Here is a 22,830-nt window from a genome sequence, read left to right as displayed (position 1 = left end):
CAATTGACAGAGAAAGATCAGGAGAGCCGGACTGTGGTGAGAGAAGGAAGGGACGAGGGCTGGAAAGCGGCAGATGCCAGGAGACTGAGAGAGAAATCCAGGCTAGAGGGTGGGGCGGAGAGACTTTAAAGAGCTTCGTGGAGAATATGGGGCAAGAGAAGAGCCAGGGAGGCTAGACAGGAGGAAGTGGTGGTGGTCGGTCACAGAGGTCCCAATGTGGGCAGGCACAGGCAGTGCCACGGGCAGGTGCTTTCTGCTCAGGTAGAGCCTAAGCTCTGCTTCCCCTTCAGAACTATCCCCCCCCCCCTTTTTTTTTACTACATTCTGTTCTCTTGATATTTTTCATTATCTCCTCCAAGCCAGAATTCTGAATAGCTCCTGGACCTCCCCCTATTTTCTTCACTCAAACGTACCCTCTCCTTCACGTCGTTGCTTCTCTATCTCCTATTATGCTAACAGGTTGGCCTACAGCCTCTTGGAGCGGGGGTCATCTACTTGGCTGAAGGGATACTTATTTAAATGTGAATTCTAAAAAGGTGCCATCCAAGAAACCTTTAGAATAATGTCTAACTAGTTGGGGACTGTGACTTAGCCAGACTGGCTCATAACATTTGTCACGACTCAAGAGAATTAGACTTTCCAATGGTTGTTGAGACAAACCTCACCAAAGCTTAGGGGACTACTAAGGAATTCTCCTTCTCTATTAAAAATTACAATTAGGTTTATTTATTTTATGTGTTTTGCCTGCATGTTTGTATGTGTACCATGGACCTGCATGGTTCCTCTAAGGTCAGGAGAGAATACTGGATCCTCTGGTACTGGAGTTACAGATGGTTGTGAGCCATCCTGTGAACACTGGGTATAGAACACAGGTCCTCTGCAAGAACAAGTGCTCTTAACCACTGTGCCATCTCTCCAGCTTAATAATCCTAATCTTTCTCATGACCTGTGTGGCAGCCTGTGGCTGCCTCCATCTGAGCTGCTCATGGCATGGCAGAGAAGAGGAATCAGGGATACTTTATCTTTCACCTTAGAGCTGAGCCAGCCTTCTTGACTTATTAGGCGGGTTCAAAGAGCAGGTGCTCCAAGAACAAGCCCAAGGAACTCACTCACCAAACCTCCTGTGAGCATTCTGTAATACAAAATAATGTACATTATGAAAGCCAATGCCCAGCTGAGTCAGGGACTTGACATCTAAGGGTTACAGATGAATGTCCAGGAATAGCTTGTTCCTGCCCAAAGGGGACCCTCTCATCTGCCATTGCCTTTTCCGAAAGCTAGCACTCTGTCTAAAATGACCCTTTTCTCGGGTGTATGTGGTGTGTGTGTGTGTGTGTGTGTATGTATGTGTGCATATTCATGAATGTGTGTATTTGTGTATGTGTTCTTGCATGTATATATTCATGTGTATGTTGTATGTTGATGCATGTGTACATGTGTTTGTGAGTATGTTCATGCATATGTATATTCATGTCTGTTCATGCACGTATATATTCATGTGTGTGGTGTGTGTGTGTGTGTGTAGGTCTGAGGTTGGTGTCACTTGCTTTCCTCAATCATTCTCCACCTTATTCACCGAGACAGGGTCTCTCAGTTTACCCTAGGGCTTCATCAATACTCCAAGTCTGGCTAGCTGTGGACCCCATGTCTCTACCTTCTGATTGCTGGAATCCAGGTGACTGACATCCACCTGGAATTTATGTGGGCTCTGAGGGCTCTTAATCTCAGTCCTAACTTCTGTATGGCAGGTGTTTGAACAAGTGAACCATCTCCTCAGCTCCTAAGCCTTTTCCCTTCCTTTTCTGCCTTCCTCCATATCCTCCAGCATCTCTCCTATTTGTGCACCATCCTGTCTTTAAGGGCTCCACTCCCTCTAACCTGCACTCCAAATATAATTTAGTCCCCTGAGCATCTGCGCCACAGGCCATGGGATTTTTAGCTCAGATATTGTCATAGTTTTCAAACTTGAGGCTGAATGCCGGCAGCTTCTGAGTCAGGCATGCGCATGTGGTTTGTTTTATTTTCGATAGGCATTCATGGCCATCAATTAGAAGGTGGGAGAGTTTGCCAGAAAATCTGGGTTTCGGGTTTCTCTAGGGAGAGTCACCAGCTCTGGCACACAGCAGAGGGGCAGAGACTGGCCTCAGGGACGATTCCTGGAGCTGAGTTGCAGGGCTGTTCCCTTGGGTGGGAATCTTCTCTCAATGCAATGGGGACTCAGCTGTTCCTGCATCTTTCTGAGACCAAGGCAGGTGTCCTTCATCCCTAGACAATCCTGTCACCTTTCTTTCTGAAGAAACAACTGTCCTCATGATCACAGTTTAGCATAAGGAAGAAAACAAAGGCAGGCTTGGAGAACAGCCCATTCTCTGCACACCCTGCTGAGCTCACTGAGGTTCCCCGCTTGCTCCTGTTACCAGGGTCTGCCCCCCACAGAAAGACAGACTCTAAATGAGGTCAGGAAACTGTGGGCCACAGCCACTAAAAATGAGTGTCAGGGAAGCTGGGATTCCCCCAGGTTCATCCTTGTCTCACCCCTCCCGTTCGACTGCAAACTTCTCTGCTGCCCACAAATGACTAAAATCAAGCTGGAAAGTAGTTGAGTTTCCAGAGTCCCTGACCCTGTGTGTGGATAAACAGAAGATGGCAGGCTTTCCTGTGCATGGATGGACTGGTGACAGGCAGAGGAGAGGGGTACCTGACTACCATGCTCTGCCGGTTTGGAGGTCCTGTCATGGCTGGGGGTTTTCATTGTCTCCCCTTAACAGCAGCTCAGGGCTATGAACAGAGGCTAGGGATGCACCCCACATGTAGGGCAAGTGCCTTTCTGCACCTGTTCTACACAGAAGCTGAAGATCCTCTGTCTCACGCACGGTCATTCAGGGAGCCACCACGAGCTGCTATCTCGTTCTCCTTTTAGCTCCGTGTTTCTGAATCTCCGGCTCCCTGAAATCCGGGGACGGTTAATCTAGCTGAGGCTCTGAGCTTGTGTCAGACCCAGCAGACCCTCGCTTTCTTCTGCAACTCCTGTCTGTTCATCAGAAATGTAATATGAAAGGGACTGGGGTAGGAGGATAAGGGATTGGGGTGTAGATGGGGTGGGTCTCTGTCTTCCTGCCTCAGGATCCAGGCTTGAGAAACCAAGAGATTTGAGCTAATCCACACAAGAAGAGCTGGAACGGATTGGTGAAACCAACCAAATGACACCCATGGGAATGACTGCCTGGAAGGAACGGGGAATCTAAAGCCAGTTAATGTGAGCCAGGTTAAACTCGAGCTGAACCTATTTATTTCTTAAATTATAGAAAACTGTCTGAGTTGAACTCAAAGCTGAACTTTGCAGATTTGACTCCCTAGCTCTTCCTCCAGGGAGAACAGACCTGGGACCCATCTGCTCCACGCAAAGGCATGGATGTGAGGGTGAACAGGTTGCCTGGACCCAATGGAAAACGGTGTTTCTGAGCTTTCAGACAGATGGAGGCTTCTGTCTTTTGTGCAGTGCTGGGCGGGGAAGATGTTCATATTCTCAGTACAGAGGAAAGTAGAAGACAAAATGGAACAAGTGGAGACCAGCCGAATGTCTGATGCATTTTTGACCCAAATGGGAATGTTTTATTCCAGATGTTATATACAGCTGTTGGTGACAGATAATAGAGTAAGGTCAATGTTCACAATGGTGCAGCTTTTCAATCGTCAGTCTGACTTCTGTCTATCGTCTGTCTGTCTCACTATCCATCCAGCTTCTATCTATCTATCTGTCTGTCTGTCTGTCTGTCTGTCTGTCTGTCTGTCTGTCTGTCTATCGTCTATTCCTCCGTCTCTTATCTACCCTGCCTCTCTGTCATCTGTTTATCCATCCATCTGGGTTCTATGTATATGTCTACGGTACATCTACCTTTTCATCCTTCATCCACCTTTCTTCTCACCCCAGCACTTGGGCAGCTTTGCTTATCTGTATCTTCTGACAGGAGCTGGAGGCCTCAGACAGAGTCTTGTTTCCATGAAGCTCTTCCACCCTGACAACACTTTGGGAAAGCTCTAAACTTAGCTGGCACCCCACAGCTCTGCAGCCTGGCCAGAGGACTTTATTGCAGAAGTAGAACACAGCCCTGCACTGCTTTCTCCCTGTTTGACGGTAGACCTCAGCGAGGTCTGGAACGTGCAGGCCCCCAGGATATTCATGGGTGTGGAATAGTAGGTGCCTATCCACTGTCACCTATGGAGCATGCGGAAACCTTGCATAGTGATGACTTAAGTGGGCAACTTAGTCTGCCAGGTAAGTGACTCCACAGCTCAGGTCCTGCTTCTGCAGCTGACAGCCATCAGCCTCTGCCTGCTGTTCTCCTTTGCTTTACCTATGCAGGCCAGGGATTAGTGCCCTCATAGCTCACTGGGCACTGCCCTCTTGAGCTCCAGGGCAAAGGGGCACAGTTATCTCCCACAGAGCCTGACAGGCTTCCTTCTCCTGCACCTCTAGTCGCAGAGTATCCATCCTTTTGTCTCTGCAAACAGCCTGTCTTCAAGTGGTTCTACTTTCTGCTCTCTGTCCTTCTCTCCTGCTCATTGGGAGAGAGCTGTGTTTGCCTGTGATGGACAGGCCAAGCCAAGCTGCCGGGGATGCACACTCTGGCTCCTACTCAGCCTCTCTGGCCCCCGTTTCTTCTGCATTACAGAACCATGAAGGGAACAGAAGGATCTCCATAGGAGCTAGCATTCTTATCATTACTTGCTAGATCATCATAGCGACCGCAAATCCAATACTGCAAGGAGGATTTTATTTTCTCAGAACTGATTCTTGTATAATACTAATACTTTATGAATGTTTGGAATATGATAAATTAAGGATTAAAACTAAATTTGTAACACATTCTAGGCACACTATTTTCAAGTATTCTAGAAATGTGAGCAAAAAAACTGAGGATGCTCAACCCTAAGTAGGATGCCTCAATCATATCCCTCCCGCCACGGCTCGGAGACTTCACCACCATGGTAGATTGTACCCTAGAACGCTGAGCTGGAATAAACTCAATTAAGTCAATTAAGTTGTTTCATGTCAGAAATTTTGTCACAATAAGAAGGAAAATAGTCAACACAGTGGTTTTTTCATTTTGGATTCTGTATGAAGTTTTCACGATGTCCCTTGGCATTTACAGTCCTAACGTGGCTCAAGGGGAAGAGCATGTTGGTGCGAAACATCTTTTAGAACGTTTGGGCATCTCTGCCCTTCTCCTCCCCAGGATCCGAATCTTACCTTGGACAGGAGCCCCACTGCTCCCTATTGCTCTGCCCTGCTAGTGACACCAGCTAAGGTAGCTCCTCGAGCCCACCTTCCTGGTTTATTGGGAGTGCTCTAGTTTTGTTTCCATCACTGTGACAACATACCCTGACCAAAGGCAATGTAGGGGAGAAAAAGGTTTATTTGTCTTAGAATTCTAGTCTGTCACTGAATAGAATGAAGGCAGAAACTCAAGCAGTTAACAGTCAAGAGCATGGAACAATGAATGCGTCTTTGTTTGCTGGCTCTCATCTAGCTTTCTCTTGCCTTATATAGTCCAGGACGTTCTGCCTAGGGAATGGTGCTGCCCACAGTGGGCTGGGTCAGTGAACAATCGAGACATCATTTCACAGATGTGCATACAGGCCAACCTGATCTAGACAACACCTCAGCTGAGACTCTCTGGTGACTCTAGATTGTGGGAACTTGCCAGTCAAAACCAACCAGCACAGGCAGTCATCAATGATACCCAGGATCACAGGGCTCCACAAAGGAGTCTTGCCTAGGATTTAGAGTCTATGGTTCCCCATTATCTAAAACCCTTTCTTTCAAAGCATAGACTCTGTCCTCTTGCATTTTCTTGTGGGGACTTGAGAAGGTGTTTCCTTTCTGTTACTGTAATGAAACATTCTGACCAAAAGCTACTTGGGGAGGAGAGGGCGTGTTTGTTTACATGACTTCCATGTCACACTCCATCAGTGAGGGAACTCAGGGCAGGAACTGGGAGCGGAAGCCAGGGATGCTTGGGCTAGCTCACTGTCGTGTGATGAGTTAGCTTTCTTACACAGCTTAGGCCCACCTATCTAGGGAATGGTGCTGCCACAATGGACAGAGATCTCATATATCAATCATTAGTCAAGACAATCATTTAAAGACAACACCTCCCTGGTGTTGCCCTGTGGTGGCGCAGGCCTTTAATCCCAGCACTCGGGAGGCAGAGGCAGGCAGATCTCTGTGAGTTCGAGGCCAGCCTGGTCTACAAGAGCTAGTTCCAGGACAGGTTCCAAAGCCACAGAGAAACCCTGTCTCAAAAACCAAGAAAAAAAAAGACAACACCCCCAAGCTTGCCTGATTCGGGCAATTCTTCAATTGAGACTCTCTCTTCCCAGGAGACTGTAGGTTGTATCAAGCTGATAATAAAAAAAATCAGCCTGCAGAGCAGGACTCCCATCTCATTCTCAAACAGTCATTAAGTCTCCTGGTACCTTTCTCTCTCTCTGGATCAAAGATCTTCCCCTGGGGGAAGATGGCAAATGCTTCCCCGTGTCACCCTAAAATTAAAATCGAGATTCGGCAGCCATTCTATAAGAAGGATAGACCTGAAAGACCAAAAATGCAAAATTCCCAGTCGCAATAGCAACGCCTCTAATTTGGAGTTGCACACGCTCTTGTCGTCATTCCCCTGATTAATTTTAGCTCCAGCGTATCAGAGTAGGGGAACATGCTTCTGGCTGCGTGCTAATTATCCACCACTGTCTAATTAATGAGACTTTCTGCTGTACTCAGGGGCTTGAGTCACAGCAGGTATGATAAACAGAGATATGCTCTAAGTATGATGTGCAAAGGTGGTAGCTCCAGGCCTCACATCAGTACCAGTGGGGGCTCAGTCCTAGGCCATCATGCAAAAAGCTTCTTTTCTAACATTGGGTTTCCAAAGAAGAAACACACGGCAGCCCTCTACTGATCACAAGGTCTCTATCTACAACACGTAGCACTTTCTTTCATGCACTTTAAATTGATACATCTCAGATGACGTAGGGCATAGAAAACCTGCTCCGGCGCAGACCAGATACGTGCGTTTTTTTCTTCTACATTGCCAATACCACTTGTAGTTGATGGACTATGAAGTCCAATCCAATAGACTTTTTCCAGCCCAGAGATGGAGGAGAATCGAAAAGTTTCAACCTGAAGATGCTGGAAACTCGTAAGACATTACTCCTGCCTCTGGGCTGCCAGCAGGGGATACTCGTCAATAAACACTTGTTCCATCACGTGGATCTTGCCCTCGGGTGTATCTTGCCCTCTGTGTCTCAGGACATTTGGCAAATGACAAATATGAGACAGAGTCTTATGAAAGCAACCTGTTACACATCACACACGTGTGTGAGCCATGAGATTATTATCAAAGACACCATAGGAAGAAATGACGGCTCTGATCTATTGTAACCCACTAGATGCTCAAGCTTTAAAATTTCATCTTTGATTTTTATGTGTGCATATGATGGGTTTGTATGTGTGTGTGAGTGCATCACATATGTGCCAAAGCAATTGTATTGTGTGGGGGTCAGAGGCCAACCTTGGGTATTGGTTCTTGCCTTCTACATTGTTTGAGCACGCTGCTGAGTTAAGCAGGCTTGCTGGACTCTTATCTCTGCCTCCCATCTTGCCACATGAGCACTGGGATTCACGCAGCTTTATGTGAGTGTTGGTTGGGTTATTTACCTTTGAGTCTTCTTCGCAGCCCAATAAATTGGAGTTTTAATCAAACAGTGCTTATTTAGGTATTCATCACTTTCATTCACTCAGAATCTCATTACTATCAAGCAGCTGCCGTGTCTCAGGTTGACTGTTAGTGACAGTAGATGAGTAAGACATGTCCCGGTATAAAATCTCTCCAAATCATGAGGGTGGCTCCACGGTTGATCCACGGAGGACCAGGCTGATATAGGTATGAATAATTTGCATTGGTATGGATTTTAAGGTCAATTTTGTTAGATGTATATGTATTTCTGATCTTGAATAAGGTGTTGTGATTGCGTAGTTCATTTTTAAAATGTAATGTATAATTAGGAAATATAGGTTGCTGATGGATAATCATAAATAATAGTCAAGTTTGTAGTCATGTTACTTAGATTTTCTAGATATATAGAGATATATTTCAGATAGGCATTCTTCATATCTCTCAAAGGCTACAGAATATGGCATTTAAAATACTTTAATAACTTAGGGTTTTTCATGACAATGAGACACGTCTGCTCCTGGCAGCACCAATCTACTTCGAGAGGAAGATGGGCATCGAAGAGGATCCTTATGGAGTTTGATAGCCATTTGGGCAAGAAACTGCTCTTACCTGGACTGTTGCATAAAATGGACACAGAGAACCCGCAGAGAGAGGACTGCTGAACTTGCCTAAAGGTGAGACGGTCTTTTGGGGTTCATGACTCATGAAAGAGTCTGCGAGACATTCTGCAGGACACAGCAGATAGTGACTGAACTGTCTTTGAAATTTCCTACTTCAACACCAGGCCATTCTATGCACAGCAAGGGCATAGCCCACCTGATACCTAAGACCGTGGAAAGACTCATTGGCTGAAAATAAAAACTCAGTTAAAGCCCTTGAGAATGTCTATGATTTCATCATTCAACTCCAACTTTGGTTTGCAGGACTTTGCAGGCCTTGGAGGCGGGTTTACAATCTGCCGTAGCTTGGCCCTGCTACCTCCATGAGGCCTGTTCTTGTTCCATCCAAGCTGCCCCAGAACCCTAATTTACTGTCCTATTGTTATTCTTTCCCAGAGAACACAGAGAATATGGGGGAGGCTTGAGGGTCATGTCTGTCTCTACAAGAGAGCTCAGTTCTCTTGCTTTTATGATCAGGAGTCATCTCTGCAGCCCCTCCCTTCCTATCTACTGGGATAAGCAAGAAGATACAGAACAGTTTTAAACATCACCCATCAATTCAGCTCCTGAACCTCTTATGTAATTTCCCACTAGCCACCTCTGAAATACTCTCCTTTTTTATGTGGAAGCTTGAGGGAAAATCTACTACATAGGAAGTGTATGGGGATCTCCTCACCTAGGTGAGGGGAAGGTGGCATGATGTATGGGAAGCAAGGTTTCCCTCCATATAATCCTAGTCCCCTGTGTGACAGCCATCAGGGTTGGCTCTCAGTATCCTCTTCCTTGTGACTTCTCAGAAAAGATTCCTTTCCTAAGAAATGCTGATAGGCCGTGCATACAGCAGGAAGCCCAGGGGAATCTGTAAAGAAAGATGCTGGAAGGCCTGGAGGCAGGAGCATTGCCTTGGAGGCACCAGGATAATCAGGAAGGGTGGTGATGCTGCAAAGAATGCACAGGAAGTGATACCAGACAGGTACAGGGCCAAGAAGGTATATAGGAGACAGTGAGTCCCAGAGACAAATGCAAGCCATTTGCCTTCACTTATTAATACTAAAATTTAACTTGAGGGAGTTGGGAAGCCAAAGAAGAACCAAGCAGAGAGCTAATGTGACCCATTTTAAAATTAATAAATTATTTTAAAGCTCTCTATTACATATGTGTATGCATACATATGGACATATGAAAGTTGGTTGGAGGACCGCTTGCAGGAGGCAGTCCTCTCATTCCACCATATAGGACCCAGGAGTTAAACTCAAGTCATCGGCCTTAGAAGCAAATACTTTTACCCATTTGGTCATCTCATCAGCTCTTGATGCATGTTTTCAAAGAATCCCATTGAGTACTGGGTTGAGAACAGGTTTTGGAACAGGGCACGAAGTCAAAAGCCATTATATCAGAGAGAGGGCTCATAGAAAATTCATGTGTCCATCTAGCTCTGACCATATATCTCCCAGTTCTAAATAATTAAACCTAGGAAGAATTTGTGCAGACATTCTTGTAATTAAGAACACCGCTAAAGGCATGTTCCTACCTAGGAGTGAATTTGCAAGTGATCGAAGTAACTAATAGATTCATTTCCCAACATGAGGCAAAAAATCTAAATTTATTATGACAATCATATTCATGTTAATGCAAGAAATGGAGGCACAACAAGTCTAGGCATTGTCCACTAATTATTGTTGTTTATAAACAACAGGGTCAACATTTCTTGTGTGTGTGTGCGTGTGTGTGCGTGTGTGTGTATACATGTTTGTGTTGGGAGGAGTGGCAGAGGTAGATGCTGAGTGTCTTTTTCAATTGCTCTCCACCTAATTTTTTTTTTTGAAACAGGGTCTCTTACTGAACCTAGAGCTTCCCAGTTCAGCTAGTCTGGCTGGCCAGTAGGATCTGAAGATCCTCCTGTTTCTTTTCCCCAGCTCTGGGATTACAGGCCTGTTCCCCCAGGTTAGGGTTGCCACATGGGTGCTAGGAAGACTGAACTCAGGTTCTTAGTCTCGCACTGCAAGCTCTTTACCCACTTAGTCATCTCCCTAGCCCCAGGGCCAGGGTTTAAATCTGGGCGATCCAACTGAAGAGCCCCCAATCTCCAGCACTTTGGGTCTCTTCCACACCACATAGCCACATGGGATACAGATGGGCTGCATTTCATATGAGGACACACTCTACAATTTGCTACCATCTCTACCACCCCCTTCCATCCTAACTCATGGAAATGTTCATTTGCCTTTGATGTTCTTTCGGCCTGTTATGCCTGGTCTTAAGTCTCTGAAACTCCTGTGATAAATTCTGTAGGTGAGGTGGTATGGGGAGGTGACGTGGCTTCTTTCTAGGTTCCAGACAACAGAAAGGTTTCATCTCCACAGGCTCAGGGCTGGTAATGTTGAGGACTGTCAAATCTATACTAAGCACTATATAGAAAGATGCTCTGTGTTCATTCAGCTGGTGATGTCTGCCATGAGTATGGTACTGGGAGGAGTGTCCTGAGTGAAGTTTGTCTCTGTGGATGATGCTCTGGGCTAATTTAGAATGTAGGGAAACATTAGGCCTTTTATGGTCTGTAACTGAGACTGTGCTTTCGGTTCCTGGATACCCAGACCCAAATAGTCACACAAAAACTATATTAATTGCAACACCGTTTGGCCATTGGCTTAGGCATATTCCTAGTTAGCTCATACATCTTAATTAACCCATTTCTATTAATCTGTCTATTGCCATGAGGCTGTGGCTTACGGTTAAGGTTCTGCCATCCTTCTCCTTCACCATTTACATGGCATCTCCTGACTCTGCCTTCTTTCTCCCTGCATTCAGTTTAGTTTTCTCACCTAGCAATATTCTGGCCTGCCATAGGCCAAAATAGTTTCTTTATTAACCAATGGAAATAAAACATATTTACAGTATACAGAGGGGAATCCCACATCAATGACTCACTTTATCCCATTTTCTATGTTTCCATATTTCCCAGAAAGGTGAAATCTCTGCTTGTCTTTACTTGAATTTTTGAGGAAAAAATATATCCCTGGAAATTGATATGTTCCAATGTAAGCATTGGAACAAACTCACTTTAACAAGGAAATTGCAAGGAGAGATAAATATTCAACAAATTATGTGCTTTCTTTCTTTCTTTTTTCTTTCTTTTTTGTCAAGTTGACACAAGTTAGGTCATCTTGGAAGAAAAAACTTCAAGTAAGAAATGGACTCCATCAGAACAGCCTGTGGGGTATTCTATCACTGTGGGAAGACCCAGTTTACTGTTGGAGTGCCACCCCTGGGCAGGTGGTCCTGGGTTATATAGAAAAGCAGGTTGAGCCAGCCATGGGGAGTAAGCCATTAAGAAACACTTCTCCATGGTCTCTGGTTCAGTTCCTGCCCTGGCTTCCCTCAATGGCGTATGTAGACCAGATAATTCCTTTCCTCCACAAGGGACTTTAGGTCAGAGCACTCTATCACAGCAGCGGAAGCCTATCTGGGACATCCAGGGGCCTGAGGTCTTTCTGAGTGAACTGCAGTATCTGAGGCAGTTTGATGCGGACATGAGCCCTCCCCCTTCTGCCTCCCAGGAGACAGTGTCCCCTCAGAGTTCTTGAGTAGGGATTTCCCATGAAGAACTGGGTCAAAACTGGGCGGATGGGACACAGTTTCTATCACTGCTCCCCAGCTTTCTCTGGTATTGGTTGTGATCCAGGACAAACATTTTTAAGGCTAGTGACACTCGGACTTGAAGTATGTCTCACATCTACTTTGCCGTCACAGCACAGAGCAGCAGAGACAACAGCAAACGCAGGGCTGAATTATGTCTTTTCATGCTACAGTGACCAGATATCCAACAAAACTCATTTTTAGGAGGTGAGGGTTTAGTCTGGCTCATGGCTTGAGGAGATACATTCTGTCATGGTAGAGAAGGCATGGTGACAGCAATGGGAAGGAACTCATCATTCTGTGTCCCCAGTCAAGAAGCAGAGAGTAGTAAGGAACCAGGGAGTAAGACTGGGCTATATTTAGCTTTTCCCCCTTAGACATTTATTATTTGCTTATGCGTAAGTGTGTTTGTTTGACTGTGCACATATGGGCACAGCATGCAGATGATGTGGAGGTCAGAAGAGGGTGTCGGATCCCCTGGATCTGGGGTTACAGGTGGTTATGAGCTGCCTGGGGTGCATGCTAGGTACTAAACTCTGGTCCTCTACAAGAGCATCAAATGCTCATACCCACTAAGATATTTTTCCAGGCCCTGGGGCTGGGCTATAGCAACCTCAAAGTCTGTCCTAGTGACCCACTTCCTCCAGGGAGGCTCTACCTTTGAAAGGTCCCACAACCTTCTAGGTGAAGCATCCTACCATTTGTGAGACCAGGTATTCAATAACTTGACCATACAGGGAAAAGTTCATATGAAATCCACAGCAAAAGGTGCCAGTTTTGTTCCATGGCAGAAATGGTTTTCCAATGCCCAGCTTGGGAATGGGGACTGTGAAGGTTTTATCACCTCTGTGATGTATCAACACCCTGCTGACCCTCACGTTCCTTATAGGAAATATAAGAATAAAATATTTCATGGTGTGGTTGTGAGGATGAAATAGTAGATGCTTATTTGCTATGAAGCGAGTTTCCAGCAATTAAACAGCCACTGTATCAGTTTTCCTTATTTTATTGATATCTTTGTCTCCCTTTATTCTCCATAAAACCTGGGTCAAATGGTCAGATAGCAGCTCTGAAATTGTACATGAAATTTAAAAGCTGATGGACAGGTAGTTGCAGAGAGAGAAGATTCTCAAAGGGTCGCAGAGTGGAGAGGAATGTGTTCTTCCAAGGGAGAGATTAAAATGATCCAGTGTTACCAGATCACTCCTGAAAAAGTCTCTCCATTTAGTGTCCTCATGGGATGTTAGCATTCAGAGGTGAACAGAATCCAACCACTTGCAAACTTGCACAGCCTAGCTTCTCTTTCCCTTTCTTCTCATCCCCACCTTGTGTATCTACTGAGTATGCCCTGGATGGGAGGGAGACATTCATGTAGACTCCTGCATTCAGCGGGTGATCCTCCCCACCCTGTAGTCACAGGTTGCATACCTGTACTGGAGGTGTATTAAAAATGACCACCCTTCGTGGCTGAAGAGATGGCCCCCTGGGTAAAGTATTTGCCTCCCAAGCATGAGGACCTGCACTTGATCCTTAGACCCTGTGTAAACAGCTACATATAGCGGCTTGCACTTATCTTCTTATGACTGGTGAGCCCCTGGCAAGCCTGCCTATCAATTTTGTAATCTCTGTGTCCTAGAGAGAATTTCTGTTTCAAGAAACAAGGAATGGCATGTGAAGTTGACCTCTAGCCTCCACACAAATGTGTACACAGGTACACATCACCCGCAAACACAGAAACACAGAAACCACACACACACACACACACACACACATAATGAAAAAAGTATATATAGTATCAAAGTGTTTTCCACTCATAGATTAGTGTAGCTCTCAGATCTCAGAGACATTTCTTTGCACAGTGGGTGGTGGTCAACGCAGAAAGTCATAACTGGTCAGAGTGCAGAGCATAGGTGTCAGCAGATCCATAAACGGGGCATCTGTATCAATCAGCCACCCTCCAAGGTTCGGGAATCATCTTGGAAGAGGGATCAGATTGTAAGAGCCAGAAGTCAGGAAGACCACAGCTAATCAATGTCTTCTGCACATGACAGGACCACTACACTCATGACCACAGCAGCTGTGATTGCCCACACAAGATCAAGTCAGTAAATGCACTATCATGAAGAAAAAAACGGGTCATGATCCCTCATACCATAGCTAAGGAGCCTTTTATAGCTGGTGGCTCCTGTGGGAGGGAGAGTCAGTTTTCTTTAAGGGTGTGTTCCTGGATAGGTCAGTCAGGCCCTGGTGGATGGCCAGATACCAATGAGTACATGACCATCACAAATCGGGGTTAAAAAACTGTTGAATTAAAAAGAAAAAAGAAGACAGGAAGTTGGGTGTAGGGAGGTAAATGTGGACCAGGGAGGAGCTGGGGAATGAATCTGATCAATATATATATATATATATATATATATATATATATATATATATATATATATATGATATTCTCCAGGAATTCATAAACACCCTGTGCCTAATGGATGAAAGACTGTCTACGAGGATGTCAGACAAATTCATCACTCCTGCCAGATGGAAGACGTCGAGAGACACTCGTCTTCTGCAGTGATGTGTCAAGCATCACATGGAATGTAAAGGTGATCAGCCATCCCTCCAAACGGTCTCCCTGTGTTCCTTGCTGCTGATGACAAAGGAGGTCTTCAGAGGAGGCAGCAGGCACATCCTACACTGCCCCATCCCTGGTTGGATAGTTAAGGAGGGGCTGTAGTGGGGACAGCGCGGAGTATAGAGCCTTCCAACTGAGAAGAGACTAATGAGCTCTGTCCCCCCTGGTGGCATATCTGTGGCTGTTCAGTGATTGGAAGTCCAGTTGAATGTTTGAGAGAGAGAGAGAGAGAGAGAGAGAGAGAGAGAGAGAGAGAGAGAGAGAGAGAGGGAGGGAGCCCCTCAGCAGGCTGGTACCTTCTGTTCTTCTTCCCAGGAACAAGGCTACTGCCCAGACAAGCTGGCTCTTTGAGCCCCCAACTCTAAAGTACCCACTGAGGGTACTGAGCACTCTCCTGAAGGCCCCACACCTTCCTGTCACTCACAGGCACCTGGTTGGCTTGTTAAGTGTTCCCACTCCAGTCCCCACTCCACACTTCTCTTCTCCCGGCAGGTTGTCCTTCTCCTGGGATAAAGGTGTCCACAAAGACACTTTGGGAGAGTATCACAGCTTTTTTTCCACAGTCTCCTGCTGGTGAACATCTCTGGGAAGGGGCCAGGGTGGGCCTGAAATCTCTGAGCTGCTCTGACGTGAGTGAGTGTGGTCTGTGCCCAGCTAGGACTGGCCGGAGCTGGGCCTCCTCTGCTGCTACCAGTATATATGGGTGAGCAAGGAGGCACATACTGGAGATGAATACTTGACCCTATGAGCAGTGCAAGCTCTTGAAGGAGGTGGTAAGCTCCCATCAGCTGACTTCCCACACACAATTGCCCTACTCTGATGCTTCCTGCAAGATTCCCCCAGTCCCCACATCCATCCCCCACTGAGTGACTACAGGAGACTTTCTGATTGTACTGCTTTACTTTGGAGGTTTCAGCTCAGAGATCTGCCCAGGGGTTCCTGCTCCAAATGCATCTTTGAGATGATGTGGATTGGAACTGCTTGTGTTTGGGGATCCCTGGGATGTACTGATTTGCTCAAGGATAAGAGGCAACCTGAATACTTATGATTAGAACATACTCCAGGCTTTACGTAGGAATGTTCTGGAAGGCACACTTCTTCCTGTGGGCTATGAGCTGGCTCAGCAGCACCCACAAGGGTGGGAGACTTTTGTAAGAGTAGAGGTTAGAGCCTGCAAGATGGTTTAGCCAGTAAAGACTTGTCACTAAACTGGGCAACTAGAGTTTGATCCCTGGGACCCAAAATGTGAACCGACATCCTCAAGTTGCCTCTGACCACCCCAACATCTTCCATTATCTAGGCATACCCCCATGCAAAAAAAATGGATATAAATGTAATAAAATTTCATTTCCTGAGTTCCCACTGGGATTTGTCTCTATGGCATGTACTGGCTTCTTGGGATCCTATTCTCTTCAGATGTAAGCCTTGCTCAACCTAGATGTAGTGGGGGAGGGGGCTTGGACTTCCCACAGGGTGGGATGCATGGCCTTTTCTTAATATTGGAGGGGGTTTGGGGTGGGAGGATCTGAGGAGGGGGTGGGAGGAGGGGAGAGAGTGGGAATTTGGATTGGTATTTTTTAAGTAATAAAATAATAATAATAATTAAAAAATTAAATCCACAAAAATAAATGTAATAAAATGTTTAAAATAACGAAAACCATAAAGATGAAAGAGTAGAGTAGAAAGAAGGAAAATGACAGGGGGGATGGAAGAGAGGAAGGGAGAAAAGAACTGAGGAGTGTGAGGGAGACAGGGAGAATGGATATCTGGTACTGTATCTTTACACTCTCAACAGAACCCACTTCAGCAGTCCAAACTCAGACCCTGTCTATCGTCTATGTTGACTGTGTGTGTGTGTGTGTGTGTGTGTGTGTGTGTGTGTGTGAATAAGTTAGCATGAGCAGGATTTCCCATGATTTCCAACCCTGGAGTGTTACACTGGATGTTATTGCTAATATCAGAGATACTTCTTCTGGGCAATCCATGTTTTCTAAAACAATAAGCCCCAGGCATTCATGAAGTCCACAGCTGGGGAGATCATGGGGGCAATAATGGGGCCCTTATGTCATTTACAAAACATTCTGAGTGAGTTTGCCTGTGGATTTCCAGAGAGGAGGCCGTGATGCGCTTGGAGGAGACCCTGGGGCTTCCTGGGTCTCCGGCTGAGGCTGGGAGGAAACTAATGAAGATGAAGAGAGAGGCCGGGAAGGGAGAAGGCGTGTCTTCCCCGGGTGGGCTGATGCTGCTCTAAGGATCCTGAATGACATGGAAGCACCATGTGTTCCAGGTGACTGTCACCATCTGTGATGTAGAGAGTGGCACAGCAGCAGCTGGGGAGGTCAGGGGACTGGAGCATTGCCTTGTGTGCCAGCCACAAAGACTGGTGATAGATGTGAAACAGAATGAAGGGTTTGCCATTTTTCCTTGTGTCCTCTGCATCTCTGAGAGTGGCTTGGGAGTCTTTCCTAAGAATGAATAGACAGAAGCCCCTTCCTTCTCTAGGCTCATCCCAGAATACCAAGGCTGCATCTCGGCTGCTCTGATTGGGTACTCTGTGTATCTCTGAGATGATGGCTGGACCATGAGGACCCAGTGCTGGCTGGCCATCTGGACTTGACGACTGTTTCAGGCTGCAGATGCGACCAGTGTGCCCTGAGCATATTGACGTTGTGTCCTTTCTCTGCAACGCCCTTTGGGACCTTGTCTGTTTGGCAGACTGGTTAATATTGACTGTCAGGTTGGTGAGATGGCTCAGCGGGTAAAGATGCTCGTCCCCAAGCCTGACAGCCCGAGTTCTGTCTTAGTAACTCAAACGGTGGAAGGAGAGAACTAACTTCTGCAGGTTGCCCTCTGACCTTCTCACATATACATACACATCATAACATACATAACAGTACATAATACATACATACAAACATATACACACAAATGATAAAAGTAATACAACATTAAAAATACTGAATGTCAATTTGACGGGATCTAGAGTTACTTAGAAGTCAAGCCTCTGGGCTTGCCCATGGAGGGGCTTCTAGACTGGGTTAATTACACTGAGAAAGCCTACTCTGGACATGGGCATCACCGTCCCATGGTTCCAAGTGCCAGCATTTATCTCTCTCCTTCCTGGCTGTTCATGGAATGTGACCAGCTGCCATTCTTGCCATCAAGATTTCTCTACCACGACAGACTGTCCATTTAGGTTGTGAGCCAAAAGAAGCCCTTCCTTCCTTAAGGTGCTTTTTTTCCCCCTGGGTCACAGTAACTAACACAACATCTTTTCTGTCTTAGTTTAAGCCCCTCCCCCGAGGTCAGTTTTGTAACTTCATTAACTGTTTCTTGTTTGTTATTACAGACAGTCCAACTGAAGCATGCCCCCCCCCCAGGATTCTTTGACTCTATGGAAGTGGGAAAGTGATACACACTCAGTCGAAATATTACTTTAAATGTTAATTTTGATTTTTTTTCCGGGGATGGCAGTCGGTTCCACGGTACTCTACTGATGCTGTGTAGTTTCCTTTTCTGCTGTCACAGGGTCTATAACTCATTTTCCACAGGGAACTGTTTCGTTGGCACATTGACTTTATAAGGCGGCCAATCTGTTCCATGAAATATTGAACACTTTTTTATAAGAGAGATAGAGTTTGTGTTCCAAGGTTCTGCCCAACTGCGGACTGATGCGGATGCTCAGGGAGGCGGGGACAGGGTATGCTACTCAGGTTACAGTACTAAATATGTTTTAACTCAAGATGCTCTTGACTTAATGGCAGTGAGAGAGATAAAATGAAGCTACTTTCCCTAAGGATTCCTAGCTAAGAAAGGTATTGTTGAACAGTGTCAAAGCACTGGTAACGTCAATTGCCCTCATGCTAAGAACCCTTTTAAAGCTTGTTTTTCCTTTATGTAAGTTATGATGTTGGAGGCTGTGGTGGTTAGGCTCCCTGATTGACAGCTGTCAGATTCCTTGGTGCTCTGGATGACTCACTTCAGCAGAGGACTATCAGTTAAGAGGTCAGCCTTCATTACAGCCAGCCTGCTTTGGACATCGCAAGATATTGAGGAAGCTACATAGCAAGCACAGCTGCTTGCTGCCAGTGCACAAATCTAGCTCCAGGGGGCGCTGTCCCAGGCACAACAGTTTAGGCAGTTTGAGCAAGAACTTGTTTCTGTCACAAGCTTCAGTTAATCTCAGTAGTCATACTACCTAGGCCAGAAGAGTACCAGAGGGAGCACTCTCTGTGGTGCCCAGTAGAAGGCCTCTGGATGGAACATACCTCAGATTCTTTTTGATTATGTAAGGATATTGGACTCTTTCAGCCATTGCTGTGCAACATTAGGCTCAACCAAAGGCTTTTCATAAGTGATGCTTTCCTGCCTATTTTCAGTCTTTAGTAGAACATAAGAAGCCGGTCATACAAAGTGGAGATGGTGCCGTGGCGAGGTAGTAGGAGGGAAAAGGGGTGGTGGTGGTGGTGGCAGTGGCTGCAGCTGCAGCAACAAGAGGGTGATTTCAAAGTTCCAGAGAGTGACTGGGGTAGAAATGTAAGAAGAGAGGTGGTGGAGACAACGAGGAATAGCAGAAGTAGAAGAAGGTGAGCGGGAAGAAAACCAATGCTGAAAAAAGGTAGGAAGACTGGGAAGAGTAGGCTCTGGTTGCCAAGCAGATCCCAGAGAACTGGCAACCTTTATGGGCTAGGGGTTTCAGACCCTCCAGGTCAAGGGCCATAGCACTACCTCTGCAGGAGCTGAGCCTCCCAGCTATTCAGGAAATGTAACACGAGCAGGCACTGCCTGCTGCTGCTGCTCCTGCTGCTGCTGCTCCTGCTGCTGCTGCTCCTGCTGCTGCTGCTCCTGCTGCTTAGCAAGCTGAGGGTTACACCAGCTGCCAAGTACTGGTGATTAAAGCCCAGATTAATAAGCATCCAGACTGAGTCCCAACAGTTTAAGTCTCTGGCTTCTAGAGCCTACAGCAACAGGTCTGTAGCTCTTAGAGCTTTGAGAAGTGAGTCTCTGGGTCTGTCTTGGGAACTCAAGAGATTAGGCCAACCAGCCCCAGTCCACCCAACCCACTCATGATTTCTGTCTGAGAGAACTAGCCCAGATGGCTGTTTGGAAGTGATGAGCCCTCAGGAGGTAGCTCCATCACCACTGGAGGGGTAGCTGTACTTGTTCGCTTTACAAGTATTTATTATTCATGATGTCCCGAGTATTGCAAAGGATGGGACTATAGCAATGAACAGAAGGAACCAGAACATCCTCCACTCATGGAGCTGATATTCCGATGAGGGAAGTCAATGAACACAGTTATCTATTTTGTGTACATATACATATATATTACATCACATATATAATGCAATATATGAATAACTAAATATGATATGTATTATATAGGTACATATTTTATTATGTAACATGTATGAATAACTGAACATGATATGCACTGTATAGGTGCACATTTCATTATGTATTTATATATGAATAAAGAAATGTAAGCAGGTGGGAAAAGCCATGCTGGGTATCCATGACAACTTTGCCAATGCTGGAAAGCCAAAGACTGTGGGAAGCTAAGTGAGGGCACTGGCCACATAGTCATCAAGGGGAGAGCTAGATGTTGAGATGGAAAGGGGTTCTTGGCCTCAAAAAACCCACAGAGGCACTGGGTGGCTGGAACGACAGAGGGTGGTGTGAAGTGTGGAGTGTGGGTTCTCTGAACCAGAGGGGAAGTTGGTGAACGGTTCTCAGTCGATGAGTGGTGCTGTTGGCTCTCACATCCTGGCTGCTGCATTGAAGTAGAGGTGGGGAAATCACATGGACATGGTTGAGTGTGGGAGTGAGGGGAGAGGGCCATTCCTTAATCTAGAATCCACAGTGTCCTGGACCAGGATGGGGCCTATCCCAGAGAAGAGCTGTTGAATGGGAATGCCTGAGAAGGGGTCCCCAGAATGGTTTGCAGAAGATTCTATATGAGAGACAGAAAGGGAAATCAAGATGAGCTGAGACACTGGCCAGCGACACTGAAGGCCCATCTGTATGTTGTAAAGAAGATTCTGGAAGTAGGTTGGAATGGCATGTTATGTAAAGCACCACACTACTGATCCATTCGCCTGCAAATCTGCCTCCTCACAGCTCTGGTTAAGTGTGCTGCCTGGTTTTGGTGATCCTGGCATCCTGAGAAGAAACCAGGAAAAAGTGGTGAGATATCTGTCACCATGGCTCTGACTGTGGAGTGGGTCACGGCAGCCACAAAATCCACTCCTTCCTGCTGTCTGGAACCTTGCTGAGAGATTCCTGGCCCAGCCAGACTGGAGTCCTTGGCCTCAGGCTTCTCCCGGTATGCCTTTGCCTTGAATCTTTTCTGCTTTCAAGTTAAAAAGAGAAAGAAGAGCTTGGGAGGAAGGATGGGGTTGGGGAGCGGAGCAGAGGGATGGGCATCATGTGTGGTGTCCCCTCCCTCATGTAGAGAGCCGTGTGGGAGGGCCAGAGGTTGGGAGACAACTCCTCTCTCCAGTGGCTGATTTTGTAAATCAAAGTTAGTTATAATCATAAACTTTATGCCTTTATTGATCTCACACAAGCCTGTAAATGCATCATGGAGCACGGCTGTATGTTCACCAGTCTGGGTCGTGACTCTCCTTCCCATTCTTTTACAGCCCAAATGGGTGGAAAGAAACCTCTGTTGTCAGTCTGTGGAGGGGGGAGTGGATGGCTTATGGTCCCCGCATCCCACTGCCGCCTCCCAGGGTCTGGGAAAAGATCAATGTCAGGTGACACAGACCCAGAAGAAAAGTCTCAAAGCCCAGACAGGGGCTAGAGCAGTGTTTTTTCCTCTTCAGCTTTGGCCTAGGAGACACTCCCGATTCAAGTGGCAGGAAACTCAGAATGGGAGGCGCCCTGCCGATCCAGCTGGAGAGAACCACCCACACCCATGCAACTATGGGTTTCTGCAGCGGAGAGGGACTGTCCACTTGCCTTAACCACGTCTTCGTCTGCTGACCTGCACTCCACCGAGTCCGACAGACCTTGCACTGTGCCATCTTCCTCTACCGAGATCACCTTCACAGGGACAGCCACCGTCTTCCCAGTGAGGATGGCTGTGTTCAGTATCTCTGCCTCCTGGAAGATCAAACACATGGTCCATTACCTAACCTCCTAATGACCAGTCCCTTCAATGTGTGGATGCGTCTTCCTGTTTCTCTGCAAATGGCCCAGCTTCTCACCTGGGCACAGGAAGCCAAGTGCTCGATTATCAGCCCTCTGCCAAGAGGCCATTTCTGTCAACACCTGGGTTTTGTAGGGAGCATGTGATGGGGACAGTGATGGGGTAAATTCATAACCAACACTGTCTGGCAAACATGTATGAGTCTTACTATGTTTCCAGCACTTTCTTCAAGAGCCCTGCAAGTACCGACCCAGAAATTTACACATCACTAGGTGAGACAGGCATTTCTGTTTCTTAGATACCACAGAGAGGTTTTGTGATTTGCCCGAGGTTGCTAGGCCAAAGAGAAATGAGGGGGAGAGTTCAATTAAGAATTCCAGCTTCTGAATCCTGTACTGGTGACTTAAATCACTCTAACTTTATATACCATGAATCCAACTTAAAGGAGCCTAGATTGGTGACGCCACAAGGAAGATGGGAGCGATCTTGCTTGCTTCTCTCTGCCCTCCTTTCACTTCCTTCCAATTTGTCAGGCTTTTCCTGGGTTCTAGCCTCTGAATGCTATTATGGCTGAAATCCCACACCCACAGCTTGCCCACGTAGCACAAGCAGGTATAAAACTAACTCCCTCGCTCCTACAAACTCATGAAAACACACATTTTGCCACCAAGCTCTTCTTTTAGGGATCAGACAAGAGATCTGTCTTTAGCTCACCACATTGCAGGGTGAGTGTAAATGGGCTGTGAGTGTCTAATTGCAGGGTGCAGTGTAATTGGGCTGGACCTGGGCTGGACCTGGGCTGGAAACTAGACTGGTTGTCCCTAATAGTGTTGGACACATGGCTTCAGGGAGTGACCTGACCAGGGTAGAGCGGGAATGAAGGAAAGACACACAGACACACAGTAAAGCTGGGATCATGTGCACTTGGGCTCTCCGATGGACATGTTGCAGCGCCCTCTTTATTATATATACAACATACACGTTTATATACAGGTACACAAGGAGGTGGGGTTATTATAT

The 22,830-nt window shown here is 46.4% G+C and overlaps 1 protein-coding gene across 1 annotated transcript in view; it reads right to left on the bottom strand.

The window, feature by feature from the left end:
• Tmem132d (transmembrane protein 132D) overlaps positions 1 to 22,830 on the bottom strand; it is a 617,151-nt gene that overhangs the window by 59,750 nt on the left and 534,571 nt on the right. The window contains exon 5 of the mRNA XM_075978060.1: positions 21,621 to 21,764. Coding sequence (XP_075834175.1) covers positions 21,621 to 21,764 — 144 coding nt within the window. The remainder of the gene's footprint in view (positions 1 to 21,620; positions 21,765 to 22,830) is intronic.

The sequence above is a fragment of the Microtus pennsylvanicus genome, chromosome 1, assembly GCF_037038515.1.
Source record: "Microtus pennsylvanicus isolate mMicPen1 chromosome 1, mMicPen1.hap1, whole genome shotgun sequence".
Classification (NCBI taxonomy): Eukaryota; Metazoa; Chordata; class Mammalia; order Rodentia; family Cricetidae; genus Microtus; species Microtus pennsylvanicus.
Note: the sequence above shows the minus strand (reverse complement) of the source record. Positions and strands in the feature narration are given on the sequence as shown.